Genomic DNA, 15,000 nt, shown 5'->3' on the forward strand with positions numbered 1-15,000 from the left:
TTATGTAAAGGGCTAAACTGATCCTAGACCAGTTCTACTGTGAGATGCTTGACACATGTACCCGCTGGTGTCCAGTTCCAGACCATTTGTCTGTGTGTAATACCCAGTGTGACCCAGTCGTCATCTGATGCCACCCCAGGATAATGCTTTGGCGTGTGGAAAACGTCTCCCATAACACACTGCCCCCCGGTCCTCTCCTCGCTCAGATGTAAATCCATGTGGTTGATACACATCGAGCTCTCGAGTCGTGATGCATGGCAAAGAAAACATCTCTCGCTCAAACGGCTTATTTGTAATTTGAGAAAGGAAATGAGATTCGACCACTGTGGTCGAGCTGTTTTGCCTGTCTGGTGTTGGTTTTCATCTCTGTTGAGTTTGATACTGAACCATGTTAATACCTGATGACCCAACTGAGAACGGGGGTCCCAACTTCCCCTGATACAGGGTCTCTGCTATCGTTGCTTTAGCCTGAATAGAGCTCGGGGAAACACTGCTCCCCCAGCCTTGACACAGATTTCTGTTACACGGGTGAGGATGAGCCCTTTTGGAGATCAACCTCTGCTTGAACCGGTCTTCTCCCACAGACATGGAGGACAGAGCGTCCTCTCTCCTGTATGACCGTGACGTCCGCCCTCGTCCATAGATTCGTCTGGGTTAAGTAGCGAGAGATGTACCTGTGCACGTATGTATGGGCACCCTCATATCCTCACGTCTCACCCTTCTGTTCCTCACGTCCCACATCTCCCCCTTTCTCTCCCCCGTCCCTCTCCCGGCTGCCGCGCTGCAGACTGGAACGCTGACGTCAGCCGGAGGCCCCGGACATGCCGGAGCATGTTGGGATGAGTCGGGCTCGCACACAAACACCCCACCTCTCTCCCTGTCTCTCTGTCACTAGAGGAACACAGGCGTGTTGAGGAACTCCTCTATCTGTAAGATGAGCTGCCAGAGGGTGGCTGCAAGACACTGACTGACAGACAGACCGGCCATTTGAGTGACTGATCTCTGATAGAGTTCCTCGTGGTTTCCTGTGGGGTGTTGGCTTGGACGTGTTGGCTCTCGTCCTCTGTCCCTCTAGGTATTAATATGAAAGCCTGGTGTACATGAACCTGCACTTATTGTCACTGTTTTGCAAAATCTCTGGTTTCCTTCATAATCATTGATCTTGAACCACCTGAAAGGTGAACGCAGACCCATCCAACCTTTGACCTTCCAGTCCCCATACAGACCACTCAGTTTCCCATCACAGCAACCTGTGTCTGTCATGCCGTCTCTCCCTCTCCTTGTTTCGCCACCCGCCAGGCCTTGTGACAAACTTCTCACCATTCACATCTCTAAACGTGGTAAATAATATCTCCCCGGCCCATTCTGACCGACGATAGGCAGGGCTCGGCCTGGGTTGAGCTCGACATCTATTAGACTTAATGAGTGGAGTGTAGAGCCTTTGCAATCAATCAGACTGAGGGACATCCTCAGACAACAGGCTTTAAATCAGAGCTGTGCTTCAGAGCGAGCAGCTGTACTGTCTGGTATATCTATTTCTATCTGTGTTCTGTAATGGGAGCCGGCAGAGGGAGGGGGCAGGGAGGCCCCCCAGGGGTGGTAAACACATTGTTATCTAAGGAGAGAAGAGAAGGGTGAGGCAGAGGGAAAGAAACAGGAGAGATGTAAATAGATAGAAAAGTGTGATAGAGATGTGTGTGGAGAGCGAGACGGAGAGAGTGGGCCAGAGAGGGGGACAGAGCGAGAAAGAAGAGAGAGAGTAGTAGTGGTTGTTTACATGGAGTGTTGGAGGGAGTCTGTTTGGTGTAATGAATAAGCCAAGTCACTACTGAATAATCTATGGCTCACATGGTGGGAAGCTGAAAATAGGAAGAGAGAACAGGGGAAACAGTGAAAGGTCTCAGCCACCTCCCTCCACATCTCTCCATCTATTTCTCAGGTTTTTCTCTCTTCATTTGAGGTACTGTTGCACGTGCTGTATGCATGGAGCCGTGAGCTGTTATGAATGTTTATTGCAGGTTATATAATGCCATTGTAAGGTCTTATAATGCATTGATAGAATGAACTATAAATGATTTAATATCATCCATTATAAACCAGTAGCTGATAAGGGGTGTTACCAAAATGTATTTGCGTCAGAAATAATTCCTCTTATTATAAAAACAATTCCTGGGAATTCCTGGGTAAGACGGTAGGATTTTACACAAGACACAGTTGAGAGGTTTTCAAAGCCGTTTAGATGAAGGAGGAAAAAACTCTGTCTTCCTGCCAGCCGTGTTTTGATGCAGGAAGGTTACTGTGTAAGAACTACTTTTGGAGGGCTTTCTTTACTGCAAGCCACGTGTGTCTGCGCCAGAGTGCACGTTGGCCCTTGTTTTGGTGCAGGTAGGTTACTGTGTAAGAACTACTTTTGGAGGGCTTTCTTTACTGCAAGCCACGTGTGTCTGCACCAGAGTGCACGTTGGCCCTTGTTTTGGTGCAGGTAGGTTACTGTGTAAGAACTACTTTTGGAGGGCTTTCTTTACTGCAAGCCAGGTGTGTCTGCACCAGAGTGCACGTTGGCCCTTGTTTTGGTGCAGGTAGGTTACTGTGTAAGAACTATTTTTGGAGGGCTTTCTTTACTGCAAGCCAGGTGTGTCTGCACCAGAGTGCACGTTGGCCCTTGTTTTGGTGCAGATAGGTTACTGTGTAAGAACTACTTTTGGAGGGCTTTCTTTACTGCAAGCCAGGTGTGTCTGCACCAGAGTGCACGTTGGCCCTTGTTTTGGTGCAGGTAGGTTACTGTGTAAGAACTACTTTTGGAGGGCTTTCTTTACTGTAAGCCAGGTGTGTCTGCACCAGAGTGCACGTTGGCCCTTGTTTTGATGCAGGTAGGTTATTGTGTAAGAACTATTTTTGGAGGGCTTTCTTTACTGCAAGCCAGGTGTGTCTGCACCAGAGTGCACGTTGGCCCTTGTTTTGATGCAGGTAGGTTATTGTGTAAGAACTACTTTTGGAGGGCTTTCTTTACTGCAAGCCAGGTGTGTCTGCGCCAGAGTGCACGTTGGCCCTTGTTTTGATGAGAGGAAAGTGGGATACAGGCGTGGTTATCTCCGTGAACTTCATGCAAGCGTTGACGTCACCGCGAGCCGGGGGAGATGGCCAGATATCGATGTTTATCTTGCCAAAATAAGTGGCTCCCGTGAGAGACGTCACATAGTCAGGTTGTTGCTGAAATGGAATCCGAGCTTGTGCACCGTGGTTTAAAAACAACTGGAGAGTGGTGCCTATAGCAGCCTGCGTGCTTATAGTTGTGTGCGGCCTACCTGTGGCCCGGCTAGACTGAACCCTTCTACTGTAGGCCTTCCCCCATGTCCTTCCACTGTCCCAGAAATCAATGCTCTGTAATGTAGAACACAACTGTGAAGTTTCTCTTACGCTTCCGCCCGCTAGCAATGCCAAAGTCAGAGCAAATAACACAAAGGGGGTGTGTGTTGACGGGGAGTCTCCTAGCAACCATAAAGAGCCCTTATAGCCTTAATTAGTTCACTTGAGGCTATAGACATATATTTCACAGAACTGTGATCTGAAGAATAGAGAGCTGTGTGTGTGTGTGTGTGTGTGTGTGTGTGTGTGTGACGCCAGTGCAATGTCCAACACTGTGGGTGTATTTCTAGAGGGAACTAGTTCTCTGTACTCCGAGGGAAGAGGGGGGGTGCAGTGTCAACAGAGGAAGACACAGAGAATAGTTTTTCCCTCCGTCCACTCTGCTATCTCTCTCCTGTGTATCTGCCGTCGGTTCCAGGAAATGGAGGAGCAGCAGAATAAACAGACAGCAGGCCTACGACGGCCCTGTGATGTCACCAGCACAGAGAGAGGGAGGAGGGCACAGAGACTGGTAAAAAGGAGGGATAGGGGAGGGACACAGAGACTGGTAAAAAGAGGGAGAGGGAGAGGGGAGGACACAGACTGGTAAAAAGAGGGAGAGGGAGAGGGGAGGACACAGAGACTGGTAAAAAGGAGGGATAGGGGGAGGGACACAGAGACTGGTAAAAAGAGGGAGAGGGAGAGGGGAGGACACAGAGACTGGTAAAAAGAGGGAGAGGGAGAGGGGAGGACACAGAGACTGGTAAAAAGAGGGAGAGGGGAGGGCACAGAGACTGGTAAAAAGAGGGAGAGGGGAGGGCACAGAGACTGGTAAAAAGAGGGAGAGGGAGAGGGGAGGACACAGAGACTGGTAAAAAGAGGGAGAGGGGAGGACACAGAGACTGGTAAAAAGAGGGAGAGGGGAGGGCACAGAGACTGGTAAAAAGAGGGAGAGGGGAGGACACAGAGACTGGTAAAAAGAGGGAGAGGGAGAGGGGAGGACAACAGAGACTGGTAAAAAGAGGGAGAGGGGAGGGCACAGAGACTGGTAAAAAGAGGGAGAGGGGAGGGACACAGAGACTGGTAAAAGGAGGGATAGGGGAGGACACAGAGACTGGTAAAAGGAGGGATAGGGGAGGACACAGAGACTGGTAAAAAGAGGGAGAGGGAAGGGCACAGAGACTGGTAAAAAGAGGGAGAGGGGAGGGACACAGAGACTGGTAAAAAGAGGGAGAGGGGAGGACACAGAGACTGGTAAAAAGAGGGAGAGGAGGGACACAGAGACTGGTAAAAAGAGGGAGAGGGGAGGACACAGAGACTGGTAAAAAGAGGGAGAGGGGAGGACACAGAGACTGGTAATAAGAGGGAGAGGGGAGGGACACAGAGACTGGTAATAAGAGGGAGAGGGGAGGGACACAGAGACTGGTAAAAAGAGGGAGAGGGGAGGGACACAGAGACTGGTAAAAAGAGGGAGAGGGGAGGGACACAGAGACTGGTAAAAAGAGGGAGAGGGGAGGGGAGGGACACAGAGACTGGTAAAGAGAGGGAGAGGGGAGGGACCGAGACTGGTAAAAAGAGGGAGAGGGGAGGGACACAGAGACTGGTAAAGAGAGGGAGAGGGGAGGGACCGAGACTGGTAAAAAGAGGGAGAGGGGAGGGACACAGAGACTGGTAAAAAGAGGGAGAGGGGAGGGACACAGAGACTGGTAAAAAGAGGGAGAGGGGAGGGACACACAGACTGGTAAAAAGAGGGAGAGGGGAGGGACACAGAGACTGGTAAAAAGAGGGAGAGGGGAGGGACACACATACTGGTAAAAAGAGGGAGAGGGGAGGGACACAGAGACTGGTAAAAAGAGGGAGAGGGAGAGACACACAGACTGGTAAAAAGAGGGAGAGGGGAGGACACAGATACTGGTAAAAAGAGGGAGAGGGGAGGACACAGAGACTGGTAAAAAGAGGGAGAGGGGAGGACACAGAGACTGGTAAAAAGAGGGAAGAGGGAGAGGGGAGGGCACAGAGACTGGTGACAAGAGGGAAGAGGGAGAGGGGAGGGCACAGAGACTGGTGAAAAGAGGGAGAGGGGAGGGACACAGAGACTGGTAAAAAGAGGGAAGAGGGAGAGGGGAGGGACCCAGACTGGTAAAAAGAGGGAAGAGGGAGAGGGGAGGGACACACAGACTGGTAAAAAGAGGGAAGAGGGAGAGGGGAGGGACCCAGACTGGTAAAAAGAGGGAAGAGGGAGAGGGGAGGGACACACAGACTGGTAAAAAGAGGGGAGAGGGGAGGGACACACAGACTGGTAAAAAGAGGGAAGAGGGAGAGGGGAGGGACACACAGACTGGTAAAAAGAGGGGAGAGGGGAGGGACACAGAGACTGGTAAAAAGAGGGAGAGGGGAGGGGAGGGACACAGAGACTGGTAAAAAGAGGGAAGATGGAGAGGGGAGGGACCCAGACTGGTAAAAAGAGGGAGAGGGGAGGGCACAGAGACTGGTAAAAAGAGGGAGAGGGGAGGGACACAGACTGGTAAAAAGAGGCAGAGGGGAGGGACACAGACTGGTAAAAAGAGGGAGAGGGGGGGGACACAGAGACTGGTAAAAAGAGGGAGAGGGGAGGGAACAGAGACTGGTAAAAAGAGGGAGAGGGGAGGGACACAGACTGGTAAAAAGAGGGAGAGGGGAGGGACACAGAGACTGGTAAAAAGAGGGAGAGGGGAGGACACATAGACTGGTAAAAAGAGGGAGAGGGGAGGGACACAGAGACTGGTAAAAAGAGGGAGAGGGGAGGACACAGAGACTGGTAAAAAAGAGGGAAGAGGGAGAGGGGAGGGATCCAGACTGGTAAAAAGAGGGAGAGGGGAGGGACACAGAGACTGGTAAAAAGAGGGAAGAGGAGAGAGGGAGGGGAGAGGGGACACAGAGACTGGTAAAAAGAGGGGGAGAGGGGAGGGACACAGAGACTGGTAAAAAGAGGGGAGAGGGGAGGGCACAGAGACTGGTGACAAGAGGGAAGAGGGAGAGGGGAGGGACAGAGACTGGTAAAAAGAGGGAAGAGGGGAGGGACACAGAGACTGGTAAAAAGAGGGAAGAGGGAGAGGGGAGGGACAGAGACTGGTAAAAGAGGGAAGAGGGAGAGGGGGACACAGAGACTGGTAAAAAGAGGGGAGAGGGGAGGGGCACAGAGACTGGTGACAAGAGGGAAGAGGGAGAGGGGAGGGACCCAGACTGGTAAAAAAAAAGAGGGAGAGGGGAGGGACACAGAGACTGGTAAAAAGAGGGAAGAGGGAGAGGGGAGGGACCCAGACTGGTGAAAAGAGGGAAGAGGGAGAGGGAGGGACACACAGACTGGTAAAAAAAGAGGGAAGAGACTGGGAGGGAGGGGAGGGACCCAGACTGGTAAAAGAGAGGGGAGGGACACAGAAGAGGGAGAGGGGGAGGGACAGACTGGTAAAAAGGGAAGAGGGAGAGGGGGGACACACAGACTGGTAAAAAGAGGGAAGAGGGAGAGGGGAGGGACACACAGACTGGTGAAAAGAGGGAAGAGGGAGAGGGGAGGGACACACAGACTGCTAAAAAGAGGGAAGAGGGAGAGGGGAGGGCACAGAAACTGGTAAAAAGAGGGAAGAGGGAGAGGGGAGGGACACAGATGGGTAAAGACAGAGGAGGGACACAGAGAGAGGTAGCTAGCGAGGGAGCAGGAGTGTTGAGAAAGCAGAACAGAAAACTGAGGAAAGGAGAGGAGGACAGAGACTGACAGAAATATAAAGAGCAGCACCACTAAAGCTAAATAGATCCTTACACACGGCAGAGACGAGCTGTAGAGGAGGAAACGCTAGGAGGGGGAAGAGAGGAGAGCGTTTATCGCCATGATCACTACAGCGCTGATGGGTATGTCAATTATATATGTTCTATTACACATTGCTTCTCTGAAAGTAGTTTCTCTCTCTCTCTGTGTCTTTGTCTCTGTCTCCCTCTTTCTCCTTCTTTCTTTCTTTCTTTCTTTCTTTCTTTCTTTCTTTCTTTCTTTCTTTCTCTCCTCTCTCTCTCTTAAACTATTCCTCTCTGTTACGTTCTCTTTCTCTCTGCTTGTTGGTTAGTGTTGTGTACACGGAGTGGTATAGTCAATGAGATGATCACAGGCAGTACCAGTCAGTGGCTGCAGCATGTGTTTCAGAGCTAGGACATTATGGTTGTGTCTCTCTCTCTGCACGGGACAGAAGCGCCAGTCGTTGGTCTTGGAATGCTGTGCTTGACTGTGTGTGGGAGGGGTCCTTAGGGAGGAGGGCAAAGAATTGGGGTAGAGAGAGAGAATCTACATATGGGTTTGTGCAGCATCACTAAGTACGTTTACATGAACACTTCTAATTCAATATTAAACTGATTAGAAGGCTGAGTTTGGGATTAGTCATGTTAAATGCCGTATTCTGCTCATCTTAATGGGCCTAAGGTCAAAATCGAAGTAAGCACACAGCGATTAAAACATCTGGTTTTCTGAGCGATCTTTCAAATTGCTAGGACACGTTAACACCCTAATTGGAGTTTGAGCGGTGTATTTGATATGCGTATGACCCACCTAGCACCAGCAGCACAAGGTTAGTGAGTTAGGGGAAAACTTACAGCATCTTCAAAATAGGTTTCACATACCAACTGTATATGTCCCAACTCAAACGCTTCCCTAAAAGAACATGATCCCTGTGGAAAAACGTTAGTTTTGATCGGTGATTTTTCTGCGTAGAGCCAAGTCCCATCAGGTAGCCTGGTTTCAGATGTGTCCATGTAAACAGGATTATTATGGAAATGGTTCTTCTTGCAAAGCATGTCGACGTGATCTGACTATTCACTATTAATGTGTGCATGTAACCGTACTCATTCATCTGATAAACCCAGAGACTGTGTCTGCCTTTAGTGTGTGTTGTGTGTGACTGTGTGTGTGTGACTGTGTGTGTGTGACTGTGTGTGTGTGACTGTGTGTGCTGCACCTAGTGTGGGTGTGACTGTGTGTGTGTGACTGTGTGCTGCACCTAGTGTGGGTGTGACTGTGTGTGTGTGACTGTGTGTGCTGCACCTAGTGTGGGTGTGACTGTGTGTGTGTGACTGTGTGTGCTGCACCTAGTGTGGGTGTGTGTGTAACTGTGTGCTGCACCTAGTGTGGGTGTGACTGTGTGTGTGTGACTGTGTGTGCTGCACCTAGTGTGGGTGTGACTGTGTGTGCTGCACCTAGTGTGGGTGTGACTGTGTGTGCTGCACCTAGTGTGTGTGTGACTGTGTGCTGCACCTAGTGTGTGTGTGACTGTGTGCTGCACCTAGTGTGGGTGTGACTGTGTGCTGCACCTAGTGTGGGTGTGACTGTGTGTGTGTGACTGTGTGCTGCACCTAGTGTGGGTGTGACTGTGTGTGTGACTGTGTGGGCTGCACCTAGTGTGGGTGTGACTGTGTGTGCTGCACCTAGTGTGGGTGTGACTGTGTGCTGCACCTTGTGTGTGTGTGTGACTGTGTGCTGCACCTTGTGTGTGTGTGACTGTGTGTGTGTGACTGTGTGCTGCACCTAGTGTGACTGTGTGTGTGTGACTGTGTGCTGCACCTAGTGTGGGTGTGACTGTGTGTGTGTGACTGTGTGCTGCACCTAGTGTGTGTGTGTGACTGTGTGTGTGTGACTGTGCTGCACCTAGTGTGGGTGTGACTGTGTGTGTGTGACTGTGTGCTGCACCTAGTGTGGGTGTGACTGTGTGTGTGTGACTGTGTGCTGCACCTAGTGTGGGTGTGACTGTGTGTGTGTGACTGTGTGCTGCACCTTGTGTGGTGTGACTGTGTGCTGTGACTGTGTGCTGACTGTGGGTGTGACTGTGGTGTGTGACTGTGTGCTGCACCTAGTGTGGGTGTGACTGTGTGTGTGTGACTGTGTGCTGCACCTAGTGTGTGTGTGACTGTGTGGGTGTGACTGTGTGCTGCACCTTGTGTGGGTGTGACTGTGTGCTGCACCTAGTGTGGGTGTGACTGTGTGCTGCACCTAGTGTGGGTGTGACTGTGTGCTGCACCTAGTGTGGGTGTGACTGTGTGCTGCACCTAGTGTGGGTGTGACTGTGTGCTGCACCTAGTGTGTGTGTGACTGTGTGCTGCACCTAGTGTGGGTGTGACTGTGTGCTGCACCTAGTGTGTGTGTGACTGTGTGCTGCACCTAGTGTGGGTGTGACTGTGTGTGCTGCACCTAGTGTGGGTGTGACTGTGTGCTGCACCTAGTGTGGGTGTTAGCCTAACACGATTAAGACAGAGTTTCAAGCAAACATATCTGGCTGTCTGGCACGCTGTTGGGAAAACTTGTAGATAAATAATCGTCCAATCGCGACTATTTATTCAGATTTAATGGGGAGGAAGCCGTGTGATTGGGGGCCTTCCTGTAGCAGTGCGTTCTGGGGGTGGTTGGCCAGGGCTGAAGTCTCCTCCACCACGCCACAGTTCAATGCAGTCTTTGTGAGAGGAGTGCTACACTTCATGTTTGACTTATCAGGGCCAGATGGACAGTACTGTGAAGGGGCTCTCTGTGCTGATAAGGATGCTGTGTGTGTGTGTGTGTGTGTGTGTGTGTGTGTGCGTACAGAATGTGATGGCTGTTTTATTTGATCTACTTGGGTCCCATCATTTAGTGTTTTTTCATTATTCAATATGCATGGACTACCATTCTGTCTCTCTGTTCCTCTCTCTAGTGGACATGAACTCTGCCCTGCCCCTGCGTCTGCCCCCGGCTGCCATCCCCATGGACCTACGCATTGACCAGCACCATCACCAGCAGCAGCTGTCCATGTCTCCTTCTGCAGCCCAGGCATCTGCAGCCCAGGCCAGAGAGCAGCAGCTGCAGCAGGAGCTCCTGTCCCTGAAACAGAAACAACAGATTCAGAGACAGCACCTCATCGCTGAGTTCCAGAGGCAACATGAGCAGCTCAACCGCCAGCATGAAGCCCAGCTACAGGAACATGTTAAGGTGGGGAGGGAGAGGGAGAGAGAGAGGGGGAGAGAGAGAGAGAGAGGGAGAGAGAGAGGAGAGGAGAGAGGGAGGGGGGAGGGAGGGGGGGAGTGGGAGGGAGGGAGGGAGGGTGAGTGAGGGAGAGAGGGATTAGTCATGTTAAACGCCGTATTCTGCTCATCTTAATGGGCGTAAGGTCAAAATCGAAGTAAGCACACAGCGATTAAAACATCTGGTTTTCTGAGCGATCTTTCAAATTGCTAGGACACGTTAACACCCTAATTGGAGTTTGAGCGGTGTATTTGATATGCGTATGACCCACCAGGGAGGGAGGGTGAGAGGGAGGGAGGGAGTGGGAGAGGGGAGGGAGGAGGGAGGGTGAGTGGGAGAGGGAGGGAGGGTGAGTGGGAGAGGGAGGGAGGGTGAGTGGGAGAGGGAGGGAGGGTGAGTGGGAGAGGGAGGGTGAGTGGGTGGGAGAGGGAGGGAGGGTGAGTGGGAGAGGGAGGGAGGGTGAGTGGGAGAGAGAGGGAGGGAGGAGGAGGGGGGGGGAAGCATGTCAAGAAAGATGGTAATTTCCCTCTCATACATGTCTAAACTAGATCTTTCTCAGTGTGGCAGAAGCCTTTCAGCCCTATGATATTTGCCCTGCTCTTTGGGTCAGTGTTTGGGCCTGTAAGTGACCCAGATTCTGCAGATTGAAGGGCTGAGGGCTGATTCCAGTACAGTGCTAACAGCACAAGGGCTCCTTTGGCCTGTGGTGGGGCTGGAAGACCACTCAGGTAGCAGAGAGTGACGCAAAGCCAAGGCAGGGAGGCCCAGGCTCAATCAGCCCCATTCAGAGCCTGTACACACACACACCGAGACCTGCAGCTCACACACCTCTGCCTATCACCAAGACAGGTCAAGGAGTGGGAAAGGAAGTAGGAGACAGACACTGGTGGATTGGAAAGAGGAAGACATGTAATTTTGTTGTTTTCCCTGTATACCTCTATAGAACTCTTTAGGTTAAGGTGTCTCCCCTTAAATGCACCAAAGGCTGGATTCCAGACTTAAAGCACTCCCTTCCATCTGCCCTTGAATATTGAAAGGGGGAAAGTTTGGGACCTATCCAAAACCATACCGTGCCTGCCTGCTGCTCTTCTGTCACGCACCTCCTCACCTCCCATATGAATGTATCCATCAGCAGGACTCTTGTTCCAGTCACCTTCCCTTGACGGTGAACACGGCTGCATGTCCTCGCTAGCAGGCGCTTATTTAACACACAAACCATCCAAGGCAATAACAAACATCCCTGACAAATTAGGGCCAATCAAATTAATCAAATATTGGAGTTGGGCACTCTACTAAGGAGAGAGAGAGAGTGTGTGTGTGGATCTAATGGTTCAGTTTGGTCGTGATGTAGAGGGTCCATGGTACGTACAGAGAGGAAAGGTTATTCACGTATTGACTGGAGTGGTCTGGCTCCTGTAAACATGCTGGGAACATTTGCATGGACAGTGATTGGGCTGAGGCTGAATAGATGTGTTGTGATAGTGTGAGGTGACCAAGCTAGCATGTTCACCTGGGTCTAAGGTGAACATGTCAGGAATGGGGGAGAGCTGCGAGAGACCAGACCTGCAGGGCAAGGAGAGAGAAGGGAGGGAGAAATCAGCATTGGCTCCTTGCTCCAGAACCAACAGCAGGGTGTTATACCAACATTGAATTTACATTATAGTACTGTTACTGTAACATTGTAGTAACATAACGTTATCGCAGGATCTCCTGGCTCTGGATGTTGTAGTAACGTTGTAGTAACGTTGTGTTCCCCTCATGCAGCACCAGCAGGAGCTCCTGGCCCAGGATGTTGTATTAACGTTGTAGTAACTTTGTGTTCCCCTCATGCAGCACCAGCAGGAGCTCCTGACCCAGGATGTTGTAGTAACGTTGTGTTCCCCTCGTGCAGCACCAGCAGGAGCTCCTGACCCAGGATGTTGTAGTAACGTTGTGTTCCCCTCGTGCAGCACCAGCAGGAGCTCCTGACCCAGGATGTTGTAGTAACGTTGTAGTAACGTTGTGGTCCCCTCATGCAGCACCAGCAGGAGCTCCTGACCCAGGATGTTGTAGTAACGTTGTTCCCCTCATGCAGCACCAGCAGGAGCTCCTGACCCAGGATGTTGTAGTAACGTTGTGTTCCCCTCATGCAGCACCAGCAGGAGCTCCTAGCCCAGGATGTTGTAGTAACGTTGTAGTAATGTTGTGTTCCCCTCATGCAGCACCAGCAGGAGCTCCTGGCCCAGGATGTTGTAGTAACGTTGTAGTAACGTTGTGTTCCCCTCATGCAGCACCAGCAGGAGCTCCTGGCCCTGAAACATCAGCAGGAGCTGTTGGAGCACCAGAGGAAGATGGAGAAGCACCGTCTGGAGCAGGAACTGGAGAAACACCAGAGAGAACAGAAACTACTGCTGTTGAAGAACAAGGAGAGAGGACAGGAGAGTAAGCAGCTGGAACAATACATTATCATATTACTAGTAGAACTAAAATGGGGCCACTATGTACAAAAAGTGCTGTAATTTCTTAATGGTTCACCTGATGTGGACGAAAATATCCTCAAAGTAAAGCGGACTGTCTGCACTTTAAGCTCTATTGTCATTGGCTGATTTCAAATCCAAACTTTTGAAGTATAGAGCCAAAAGAAGAAACAAAGCTTCACTGTTGCAGTAGTTACGGAGGGCAAGGTATATCTCTCTCTCACACCCAACCAACCTCCATTCTGGTCATCCCTCTATTCTAGAGTGGATGTGCTTGTGTGGTGCTGCCGCGCTGCCTGCTCTCTGTCAGTGGAGAGGTGTTGAGAGAGACAGGCAGCAGGCTACAGGTAGAGGGCTGGCCTCAACACCACAAGGCCACTGGCTCATTAATTATCTAGTGGTATGGATGGGCTAAACACAAACACAGGGTCACCAGACAGGATGGATGACAACGGCAGCTGCCCTGGAGGAGTTTGGTCTGATACAACCCTCATTAGTCTAGAGCTGAGGGTTCTCTCGGTCTCTGTCTCTCTCTCCGTCTCGCTCTCTCTCTCTCTGATTCTGTTTGTCTCGATCCTCATCTTCTCTCTCTGCACAATCACCAATTATAACTACAATGTTTCACGCAATATGGATGAAAATACCCTCAAATTAAAGTTGACAGTCTGCACTTTAACCTCATAGACATTGTTTGATTTCAAATCCAAACATCTGGAGTATAGAGACAAAATAAGAGAAAATACTTAATTGCCCCAATAATTACAGAGGGCAGTGTGTTGCACAACTTTGGGAATTGGAAATGTGACCTTTTGAATAGCCCATCATATCAATGAGAGTCTGTGATGGATATAACTCCTAGTAAACTCTGCCTGAAATGGCGTCAGAGCTCACACCTACCTTCAGCGACGCCCTTTAACCTCTCCCTCACTCTGCTAGCATATTGCTCAAGTCTATCCTTTTCTTCTTGATCTATGTGAAGGGCCTTAAGGCCAGGAATTGGGTGTAAGTGATCTGTCCCACCTGCAGAGCCGGAGGCTGGAGTGTCTTCTTACCCTGGTACCATGTACCCCCTCTCAGGTGCAGTGGCCAGTACTGTCTTCTTACCCTGGTACCATGTACCCCCTCTCAGGTGCAGTGGCCAGTACTGTCTTCTTACCCTGGTACCATGTACCCCCTCTCAGGTGCAGTGGCCAGTACTGTCTTCTTACCCTGGTACCATGTACCCCCTCTCAGGTGCAGTGGCCAGTACTGTCTTCTTACCCTGGTACCATGTACCCCCTCTCAGGTGCAGTGGCCAGTACTGTCTTCTTACCCTGGTACCATGTACCCCCTCTCAGGTGCAGTGGCCAGTACTGTCTTCTTACCCTGGTACCATGTACCCCCTCTCAGGTGCAGTGGCCAGTACTGTCTTCTTACCCTGGTACCATGTACCCCCTCTCAGGTGCAGTGGCCAGTACTGTCTTCTTACCCTGGTACCATGTACCCCCTCTCAGGTGCAGTGGCCAGTACTGTCTTCTTACCCTGGTACCATGTACCCCCTCTCAGGTGCAGTGGCCAGTACTGTCTTCTTACCCTGGTACCATGTACCCCCTCTCAGGTGCAGTGGCCAGTACGGAGGTGAAGATGCGACTGCAGGAGTTTGTGCTGAACAAGAAGAAGGCTCTTGCTCAGAGGAGTCTCAACCACGGGGGGTTGCCCAACGACCCCCGCTACTGGTACGGGTGAGTACTGTCTCACACACACACACACTCCTGTCCCGTCAGCTGTGTAGGGATGAGATCACACACACACGGAGGACACAGCAGACTATTTGGTCCTGTTGAGAGGAGCTCTCCCTCCTCAGCCTTGAGTGTTTATTATCGAGCCATGGAACCCACGTCCAGCTGTGGTCTCTGTTCAGTATTAGGTGCTGTGTGAACCCACGTCCAGCTGTGGTCTGTCTGTTCAGTATTAGGTGCTGTGTGAACCCACGTCCAGCTGTGGTCTGTGTGTTCAGTATTAGGTGCTGTGTGAACCCACGTCCAGCTGTGGTCTGTCTGTTCAGTATTAGGTGCTGTGTGAACCCACGTCCAGCTGTGGTCTGTGTGAACCCACGTCCAGCTGTGGTCTGTCTGTTCAGTATTAGGTGCTGTGTGAACCCACGTCCAGCTGTGGTCTGTGTGTTCAGTATTAGGTGCTGTGTGAACCCACATC

At 51.1% G+C, this 15,000-nt stretch overlaps 1 protein-coding gene across 1 annotated transcript in view; it reads left to right on the plus strand.

The window, feature by feature from the left end:
- Positions 1-15,000, plus strand: part of LOC115125966 (histone deacetylase 4-like) — a 69,060-nt gene that overhangs the window by 30,643 nt on the left and 23,417 nt on the right. Inside the window, exons 4-6 of the mRNA XM_065020634.1 lie at positions 10,044-10,318; positions 12,622-12,772; positions 14,405-14,528. Coding sequence (XP_064876706.1) covers positions 10,044-10,318; positions 12,622-12,772; positions 14,405-14,528 — 550 coding nt within the window. The remainder of the gene's footprint in view (positions 1-10,043; positions 10,319-12,621; positions 12,773-14,404; positions 14,529-15,000) is intronic.

Source organism: Oncorhynchus nerka, linkage group LG2, assembly GCF_034236695.1.
Source record: "Oncorhynchus nerka isolate Pitt River linkage group LG2, Oner_Uvic_2.0, whole genome shotgun sequence".
Lineage (NCBI taxonomy): Eukaryota > Metazoa > Chordata > Actinopteri > Salmoniformes > Salmonidae > Oncorhynchus > Oncorhynchus nerka.